The sequence below is a fragment of the Tauraco erythrolophus genome, chromosome 16 (genome assembly GCF_009769465.1).
Source record: "Tauraco erythrolophus isolate bTauEry1 chromosome 16, bTauEry1.pri, whole genome shotgun sequence".
NCBI lineage: Eukaryota > Metazoa > Chordata > Aves > Musophagiformes > Musophagidae > Tauraco > Tauraco erythrolophus.
This window is the reverse complement of record NC_141480.1, coordinates 20,219,155-20,228,309: the sequence shown is the minus strand read 5'-3', so window position 1 is coordinate 20,228,309 and position 9,155 is coordinate 20,219,155. Positions and strand designations below refer to the sequence as shown.

General features: G+C 59.0%; 2 protein-coding genes across 2 annotated transcripts; both read left to right on the top strand.

Annotated features, from left to right (window-relative positions):
• Positions 1–1,116: 1,116 nt before the first annotated feature.
• LOC147527674 (protocadherin beta-16-like) lies at positions 1,117–3,747 on the top strand. The gene has a single exon (XM_086621851.1). The coding sequence runs from the start codon at positions 1,117–1,119 to the stop codon at positions 3,745–3,747; it is 2,631 nt and encodes an 876-aa protein (XP_086477977.1).
• Positions 3,748–5,945: 2,198 nt separating this feature from the next.
• Positions 5,946–8,387, top strand: LOC147527673 (protocadherin beta-4-like). Its single transcript, XM_086621850.1, has one exon. The coding sequence runs from the start codon at positions 5,946–5,948 to the stop codon at positions 8,385–8,387; it is 2,442 nt and encodes an 813-aa protein (XP_086477976.1).
• Positions 8,388–9,155: the final 768 nt, after the last annotated feature.

The window sequence follows — 9,155 nt, the reverse complement described above, 5'->3', positions numbered from 1 at the left end:
TTAGTGTGGGTTTTTTCAGCCCCTTGTCTTTTACAAGGTTTCGGGTCGAACCTCTCGGCGTTTACATTTCAATGGTTCCTTTAATGGCCCATCGACCGGCGGCCTTAGATCTCTGGTCTTTGCTCTTGTCTCCGTCAGCTCCTGCTCGTTGGCCTTTGTGCAGCCGGGGCTTTAATTCAGGACCTGTTGGTTTCCTTGTCTTTTATCTGCAAGAGCCGTTGGCCCCATGTCCTTACACAGGTACAGGAGTTGGGGTTTGCCCTCGGAGTACGGGGAGCTTTAAGGTATTTCGGAGCCTCTGTGGGGCCATCAGAGGAGAAGGGACTGTGTAGCTCCAAAGCACGCGAGCAGGTTGCAGCATTTCGGTGTTTGTGAGCGACTGGGGACGTTTTTCACGAACGTGTTCTACAGTGAGACACCTTATCAGGGGTGCGAGGGTCAGCAGGCGGCTGGGTGTAGAAGGGATACTCCTGGTAATTAAAGCTCCTGGCACCAGCTCTCGTATTCCATAGCGGAGCTTCTGTGACCCGCCCCACTTGACAACCGTCCTGTGCTCACCAACAAGGGGAGAAGAGAAGGAAAACCCCGCAATGCAGCCTCTGGAAGTGGCAGATCTTGCAATATCTGCACAACACAGAAGGAAACAGAGAAAAAAGAGTTGGCAGTTGCGAGCTGGGAAGTGATACCCAGAGCAGCGCTCTGAAACCGGGAGGGATCCTGCTTGCAAGCGAGGAGAGCGTTTCCACCGCACCTTTCGGCTTCGCTTTTGCACGAAGAGGGCAGATTGAAGCAGCCAAGTGCCAAGCAGCAGCTGTGCCCGGCAGGAGAGAGAAGGCGGAGGGAAATATTCCGCCTCGCGACGCTGGGTGGGGGTGTTGGCCACGGAGCGGCTCGTTCCTCTGCCCGCACCGTGTTTAACGGCACGGAGAGACAAAAGAAACAAAAAAAGCGGTGTGAGCTGCTCGGGAAGGGCTGCAGGGGCACGGAGTCGGGGTGCTCGGGGGCTTTCAGACGCCCTCAAGCCCCGGGGATTTCTGACAAACGTCTCTCTGCCACGGACGCTGCTTGAAACCGCCGCGAACCAGGGAGGACGGCGGGCGGCTTTTGCGGAGAGCAATGGCGTGGGGGAGCCGGAGCGGAGGCAGCGAGAGGCAAGTGATCTGGTTGATTGTGAGCGTGTGCGTGTGTCAGAGCGGGGCCGAAACCCTCCGCTATTCTCTGGCCGAGGAAATGCAGAGGGACTCCTTGGTGGCCGATCTCGCCAAGGACCTGGGGCTTTCTCCGAGCCAGCTCGCGGCTCGCAAGGCCCGCGTTGTGTCCGAGGGGAACGAGCGGCTTTTCCGCCTCAATCAAAACACCGGAGTCCTGACGGTAACGGAGTCGCTCGACCGAGAGGAGATGTGCCCGCGGAGCGATACGTGCACGCTCTTCTTTAAGCTGTTCTTCGAAAATCCGTTGCAGCTGATCCGAGGGGAGGTGGAGGTTCGTGACGTGAACGACAACTCGCCCGTGTTTACGGAGAAGGAGATGGTTTTAGAGATTCGGGAAACGACGTCTCCCGGGGCTCGTTTTCCTCTGGAAAGAGCCCAGGACAAGGACGTGGGCAGTAACGGTTTGCAGAACTACAGCCTCGGGTCCAATTCGCATTTCTCCCTCGCTCTCGGAACAGGAAAAGACGGAGTGAAATACCCGGACCTCGTCCTAGAGCGGCAGCTGGACCGCGAAGAGCAGCCGGAGATGAATTTAATCCTCACCGCTACAGACGGGGGCTCGCCACCCAGGTCGGGCACGGCTCAGATCCGGATCGTGGTGCTGGATGCCAACGACAACACCCCGGTGTTCAGCCGGGAGGTCTACGAGGTGCGCCTGGCCGAGAACAGCCCCCCGGAGCAGCTGGTGGTCAGAGTCGCGGCCGCCGATCCCGACGCAGGGTCCTACGGGAAAGTGCGGTACGCCTTCACCCAGACACCGGAGCGGTCGCGGCAGCTCTTCGAGCTGAACCCGGACACCGGGGAGATTCGGGTCTCGGGCAACCTGGACTTCGAGGAAGAGAAAAGCCACGAGATGGTGGTGAGAGCCACGGACGGCGGGGGGCTCTCTGCGCATTGCAAAGTGCATGTGGAGGTCCTGGACGTGAATGACAACGCCCCGGAGATAGCGCTCACCTCCCTGACAGCCTCCATTCCCGAGGACGCCCCGGCCCGCACCGTGGTGGCCCTTTTCAGTGTGCGGGACCGGGATTCCGGCGACAACGGCAGGACGGAGTGCTCGATCGAGGGCGACGTGCCCTTCAGTCTCACTCCCACTTCCGACGGTTACTACGAACTGCGAACAAGCGCGGCGCTGGACAGGGAGAGGACGGCCGAGTATAACATCACGGTGACCGCCAGGGACTGGGGCAGGAGGCGGCTGAGCTCTCGGGAAAGCATCTTGGTGCAGGTCGGTGACGTGAACGACAACGCGCCGGCGTTCAGCCAGGAGCTGTACAGCATGTCGGTGGCGGAGAACAACGGCCCGATGCTGCGGATCGGCAGCGTGAAGGCGACGGACGCGGACGCGGGAGAGAACGCGCGCGTCAGGTACGCGCTGGTGCGGCAGGAGGGTGAGGAGCAGCCCGAAGTGGCGGTGAACGCCGAGACCGGGGACGTTTACGTGGTGCGGCCGCTGGACTACGAGCAGGTGCGCGCCTTCGAGGTGGCGGTGCGCGCCGCCGACGGCGGGGCGCCGGCGCTGAGCGGCCAGGCGGTGGTGCGCGTGCTGGTGCGGGACGAGAACGACAACGCGCCCGTGGTGCTGCACCCGCGGGCCGAGGGCAGCGCGGCGTCGGGCGAGCTGGTGCCGCGCTGGGCGCGCGCGGGCTACCTGGTGGCCAAGGTGGTGGCGGTGGACGCGGACGCGGGGCAGAACGCGTGGCTGTCGTACGAGCTGGCGAAGGCGACGGAGCCGGGGCTGTTCCGCGTGGGGCTGCACAGCGGCGAGATGCGCACGGCGCGGGCCGTGGCCGAGAGGGACGCGCCCCGGCAGCGGCTCGTCGTGCTGGTGCGAGACCGCGGGCAGCCGCCGCGCTCCGCCACCGCCACCCTGGCCATCGCCCTGGCCGACGGCTTCTCCGAGGCGCACTTGCGCCTGAGCGACGAGGCGCCGGCCGCCGAGCCCGACGGGCCGCTCACCCTCTACCTCATCGCCTCCCTGGCCTGCGTCTCGGCGCTCTTCCTGGCCACCGCGCTGGCCGCCGTGGTGCTGAAGGTGCGGCGGGCCGGGCGGAGCGAGGCGGACACCTTGCCCACCTTCCCCAAGGCTGCCCCGGAGAGCGACGCCGGCTCCCTGCCCCGCAGCTACGTCTACGACGTCTGCTTCGCCGCCGGCACCGTCAACAGCGACTTCCGCTTCCTCAGGCCCCTCTTGCCCTGCTTCCCCGCCGGGCTGCCCGCCGGCCCGGCCCAAGCGCGGAGCTCGCTGTGCTCGCAAGAGGCGGCCAACCTCGGCGAGGAAGGCGACTGGGCTGCACAGGTGAGGGGCGTGACCGGGCCGAGGCGAGGGGGGAGCGGGGAGGGAGCAGCGCGAGGGGTGGGTGGTTGGGGATCACTGCTGGGAGTAAGGACTATCGATGTTGTGGAGCTGGTGGAGGAGGAGGTGCTTGGGCGCGAGGAGGGGATGTTCGGCGTCCCCCGCACTGCTGTTATGAGCTGGTTAGATCGAGTCTTTGGTGTCACCTCGACGAGGGGCTGTTGGACCATGAGAAGCTGAGAAGTAGGGATATGGATGTGTGAATTGCACGGAGGGTCCTGTCCACACACTGTGTAGAAATCGGAGGGACCAAGAGCAGGAACGACACCGCTCCCTGAGGCGTCAGCACGGGGAATGTAGCGGTCCTGTCGAGTGTAACCTGGGACGTTGAGGGGTGTCATATCATTGTCGGCGTCCCCTGCACTGCTCTTAGGAGCTGGTCCTAGCGCTGCCAAGTGCGGTTCACCAGGGTGGTGGCAGTGCTGAACTCATGTTGTCTTGCAAGCTGCTGGACGCCACGGAGATGGTGACCTCTACCATTAACATCCCTTTTATTATTGTGGCGTGGTTGACCAGTATTTTCTAGAAAAATGTTGGTACTGGGACTTTACAATCCACCCTCCCATTCCCTTCCCCACCCAGCCGGGTGATCCCGCACAGCACCAGTACTTCTCTTCCCAGTGGTGCTCTGAACCTAAAGAGAGTCATGTTTGAGACGCCCTTTAAATTCTGGCTGTTCAAAGAGCGGGGGGGGGGAGAAAAGAGATGGCCATTGAAACATTCTCTCCTCGTGGGGTTTCTAGTTTCCGGGAACACATCTAGCACTTCACAAGAGTCCAAACAAGGAACATAGATGAGGCCGAAGACCCACAAACACCATCTGATATTCGCCCAATAACAGTTTGGTGTTTCATAACCACTGATGACTTGAACTCGCTTCACAGGAGGTTCTCAGAACCGCAGTCGGAGCCGCCTCAGATGAGACAAGAATGTCCACCGTTGAGGGTGATTTCCAGCTTTAGATTGACCCCGTTCAGGTCAGAGACCCACTGCCTGGTGCAACCTTCTTTTTAGCCCTGGGTAGACAAGAGTGTTGTCACACACGCAGTGGTGTAAGACAGGTCCTGCTTACCTTCAGCGCCCAAATGACAACCTGCACCTCTCTGTTCTTTGCAGGGCAGAGCTCCCCTCTCCGAAGACACAGTTCCCAGACCTGGGGAAGCAGCTTGCCCTGCAAACAGGGCGATGGAGCTAAATGTCAACTCTGCTCAAAACCCTTGGCTCGCCCACCAGTAAGTGAGGAGAGAGACAAGCATGTCTGTCCTCACCGGCTAATGTCCCACAGGGCAAAGAGGATGAAGAGACCAAACACCCACCAAAAAAGGCCCAGGGAGGTCTAAGGCTTCTCTGCGAGAGAGCAAAACCGCTCTCCTCTTGAGCAGGACATGATTCATGTAGGTCTTTTGTAATTGTGAGATGGATGGAGGAGGAGGACTGTGTTGCATGTTCATTACACTGAGACTTGGTGTGTGGTTGTGAGAGTGCTACTGCTTCCAGGTGTTAAAGGAAATCCTGAAACCTGGAAGCAGATCTTCAAGATGACTTTTCCCTATATCACCTTTTTTTTTTTTTTTTTTTTTTTCTTATGGAGAGGGCTCTGTAATGGTGTCTTGATTTTCTGCACTCTGTTCCGTACCAGGCCAAGTAGATATTAAGCAAAACTAAGTGGTGCTTGCAAAGAAATTCCTTAATAACAAGCAGAAGCTGATGACATCAGAAACGGCTGACATTGGCACACTTTGTACAGTTGACCAATAATTTACAGGTTCTCCATACTGTAAAGAGTAAGCTTTGAGCAATGTATCTTTTTTTTTTTTTCCCGATAAGGTAAAGTAAAACAACATTTCAGGATTGGCGAGCATGAAGTAGATTTAGTGCTGTTTGTAATGCTACAGTAAATCGGCTAAAGTGCTTCCAATACACTTAAGGCACTGTGGAATATTTGGCGTCAAGAAGTTTTCTGTAGTTATGTTTGGTTTCTTTTTTCCCATAAACCAGTAAAACCCACTCGGCGGCAGCGCGGGCAGCGGGCGGCGGCGGGCGCAGTCCCGCCTTGGGCCGCAGGGTGGCGCTCCCGGCCAAGGCGGCGCCGAGCGGCTGCGGGCGGGGAGGCGGCCGAGCCCAGCCCGGCCCTGCCCAGCCCAGCCGAGCCGGGCAGCCGCGGCGGCGGCGAGCGGCGGCGAGCGGGGCCCCGGGCCAGGCGCTGCCGGGCCGCCGGCCGCACTGGGCGAGAGGGACAGACGGACGGACGCACGGACAGAGGGACGGAGAGAAGGCGACCGCCCCCCGCCCCTCCGCGCCGCGCTGCTGCCGGGCGCCGCTTTCCGCGGAGGACTGCGCGGGCGATCGGCGAGACGGAGGCTGTCCGGCGGCCCGGGATGGCGATCGCAAGGCAAGTGCTTTGTCTCTCTGCTTTGCTCTGCCTGCCGCACGCTCGCTGCGAGCCCATCCGCTACTCCGTAGCCGAGGAGGGGCCGAGCGGCTCCGTGGTCGCCAACGTGGCGGAGGACTTGGGGCTGGCCCCGGCGCAGCTGTCGGCTCGCCGCGCCCGCCTGGCCTCGGAGGACGGCCGGCAGCACTTTCGCTTGGAGCGCGGCACCGGCCGCCTCGTCGTGGCCGAGAGGCTGGACCGGGAGGAGCTGTGCGGGCGGGCCGCGACGTGCACGCTGCCCTTCGAGCTGCTGCTGGCAAACCCCCTGCAGTTCTTCCGGCTCGAGGTGGCCCTGGAGGACATCAATGACCATTCGCCCCTTTTCCCGGAGGAACGAGTCACCTTTAAGATCTCGGAGAAGACTGACCCAGGCTCGAGTTTCCCGCTGGATGGGGCTCGGGACCTGGATGTCGGCAGCAACAGCATCCAGGCTTACAGCATCGCTCCCGACAATGAGTACTTTAGTGTCTCCTTTGGGAGTCACAGTGAGGATGAGAAATATATAGATCTGGTGTTGGAAAAGCCTCTCGACAGAGAGGAACAGGCAGAGGTGGATTTCAGTCTCATTGCAGTGGACGGGGGTTCTCCACCCAGGAGTGGGACCACCCAAATCCACATTGTTGTTCTAGATGTAAATGACAACGCTCCCGTCTTCACACAGAAGCGGTATATTGGGCAGGTTTTGGAAAACGCCCCAGAGGGCTCTGTGGTTCTCAGCGTGGTGGCAACCGATCGAGATGAGGGAGTTAATGGGGAAATCTCCTATCAGTTCAGCCAAGCGTTGGGCCAGAGCCACTCAGCATTCACGATTAACCCAACAAGCGGTGAAATCAAACTCACAAAGCCCCTGGACTTTGAGGCAGTAGAGAAATATGAACTCAATGTGAGGGCCACAGATGGTGGGGGCCTCTCAGCAATCTGCAAGGTGTTGGTGGAGGTGGTGGATGTGAATGACAATGCACCAGAGGTAGTGGTCAGTTCCTTCAGCAGCCCCCTCCCTGAGAACGCGTTACCCGGGACAGTGGTCGCCCTCTTTACTGTCAGGGACCGGGATGCAGGTACCAATGGGAAGATCTCCTGCACCCTTGAGGACCAGCTGTCGTTCTCCCTGCGACTGGCCTATAAAAATTACTATGAGCTGGTGACCGTGAGCACACTGGACCGGGAGGAGATTGCTCAGTACCATGTGACTGTCACAGCAGCAGATGCGGGGTCCCCTCCTCTCACAACCACCCAGATCTTCACAGTGGACATTTCCGATGTGAATGACAACGCTCCTGTCTTCAACCAGACATTGTACACCATGTACGTGCGTGAGAACAATGTCCCCACGGTGCTTGTTGGTGCCGTGAGTGCCGTGGATGCTGATGTGGGTCCCAATGCCAAGGTGACGTATTCCCTGGCACCAGCCCAGCCTGCAGAGCGGCCTCCCTGCTCCTGCATCTCAGTGAACTCTGAGATCGGGCAGGTGTTTGTGCTGCGGCCTCTGGACTACGAGCAGATTAGGCAGATCGAGATCCTGGTGAGCGCCTCCGATGCGGGGTCACCTCCCCTCAGTGCCAATGTCACCGTCCGCCTTGTCGTGGTGGATGAAAATGACAATGCGCCGCTGGTGCTGCACCCAGCCCAGGACAGCAGCCCACTGTCCAGCGAGCTGGTGCCCATGTCGGCTGAGGCGGGGTACCTTGTCACCAAAGTGGTGGCCATTGACGCTGACTCAGGACAGAACTCGTGGCTCTCGTACCAGCTGCTGAGGGCCACCGAGCCTGGGCTGTTTGTGGTGGGTGCCCAAAGCGGGGAGGTGCGTCTGAGGAGGCCGGTGACGGAGAGAGACGCCGTGAAGCAGAAGCTTGTTGTCCTGGTGCGAGACAATGGGCGGCCACCGCTATCAGCCACCGCAGCCCTGACCGCACTCCTGCTCCATGACTTCTCAGACATGCACCTACCACACAGCAGCCTGACCACGGAGGATGAGGATGGCTCCCTGACAACCTATTTAATAATTTCCTTGGTCTTCATCTCCCTTGTCTTCCTCATCTTCACAGCAGCCTTTGTGACTCGCAAGGTGTGCAAGAGGAAGGAGCTGAAGGGTGGACACGTGCTTTACAGCGCCGACAACTTGCAGAGCGGCCTGGCTGATGCAGCCACCGTGGGGACCCTGCCCCACGCGTATTGCTATGAGATCAGCCTCACGACGGGCTCGGGCAACAGCGAGTTCAAGTTCCTGAAGCCCATCCTCCCCAGCCTGCCCCCACAGCACTGTGCCATGGGTGGGGGCACTGAGGAGGAACAAGATTTCCCCCGTGGCCCCCTCGTCATGGAGGACGTGGCACCAGACAACCCCGGGATGCTCTCTGTGGAGCAGTTCAATAGTCTTTCCTTTAACTAGTATGGAGTCAGCTTCCTGCCTTGCGTAGAAAGAGGCCCGGGCTACTACGGGTGGCAATGGTTCCTCCAGAGTAAATCTGCATTTGCCATGGGTGTCACTGATTTCTCTCAAATTCCTAAGGATGGTGGTGTCCCCTCCAAAAAAACAAAAGTAACCAAAAGAAAGTAAAGGCTCCCTCAGTCTGGTAATAGTATGTTTCATGTTTACTAAGTCTGTTTCTGAAATGCTTTGAGGGTGGGGTTAGGTCCAGGGCCCCCAGCTGAGCTCTTGTCTCAGTTGCTGTAAGGCCAGACCGTGGGCCTCTTCTTCTGGGCTGTAACGCGATGGCACGGTCGGGCAGAGAAATCACATCCTGGCTGAAATGCACGTAGCCCTTGTCCTGGGTCAGAAAAGCACGGAAGTTGTGAGCACTGTGTTACAGTGTGGTGCACACGGGGCTCTTTCTTCTCTGGGTCCTGGATGTCTTTCTCCCAGGTGTATGGGCTCTGTGTGTTTTGCTTTCTGGTCGCTCTGTTCAGGGACCCTCATGGGCAGCGCACCCAGCAAATCCCTTATATCCCCTGTAGCAGTTGTTGAAGTTTCCGGAAACTTATATTTATACGTGACAAATTTTGTTACATGTGCTTGTGACAGGATACAGATTCAGAGACAGCCGGTGACAGGTACTGACTGCAAAAACAAAACTGATCCGGGATAATTCTAAGTAGCTGCAAGATGTTAGTAACTGAGCGCGTGTAACACAGAGCTCTTACCCAATAGGTAAGAGAG

Bases quoted from the DNA above. Each gene is read 5' to 3' on its own strand.
- LOC147527674 (XM_086621851.1), top strand. From the start codon at position 1,117: ATGGCGTGGGGGAGCCGGAGCGGAGGCAGCGAGAGGCAAGTGATCTGG.
- LOC147527673 (XM_086621850.1), top strand. From the start codon at position 5,946: ATGGCGATCGCAAGGCAAGTGCTTTGTCTCTCTGCTTTGCTCTGCCTG.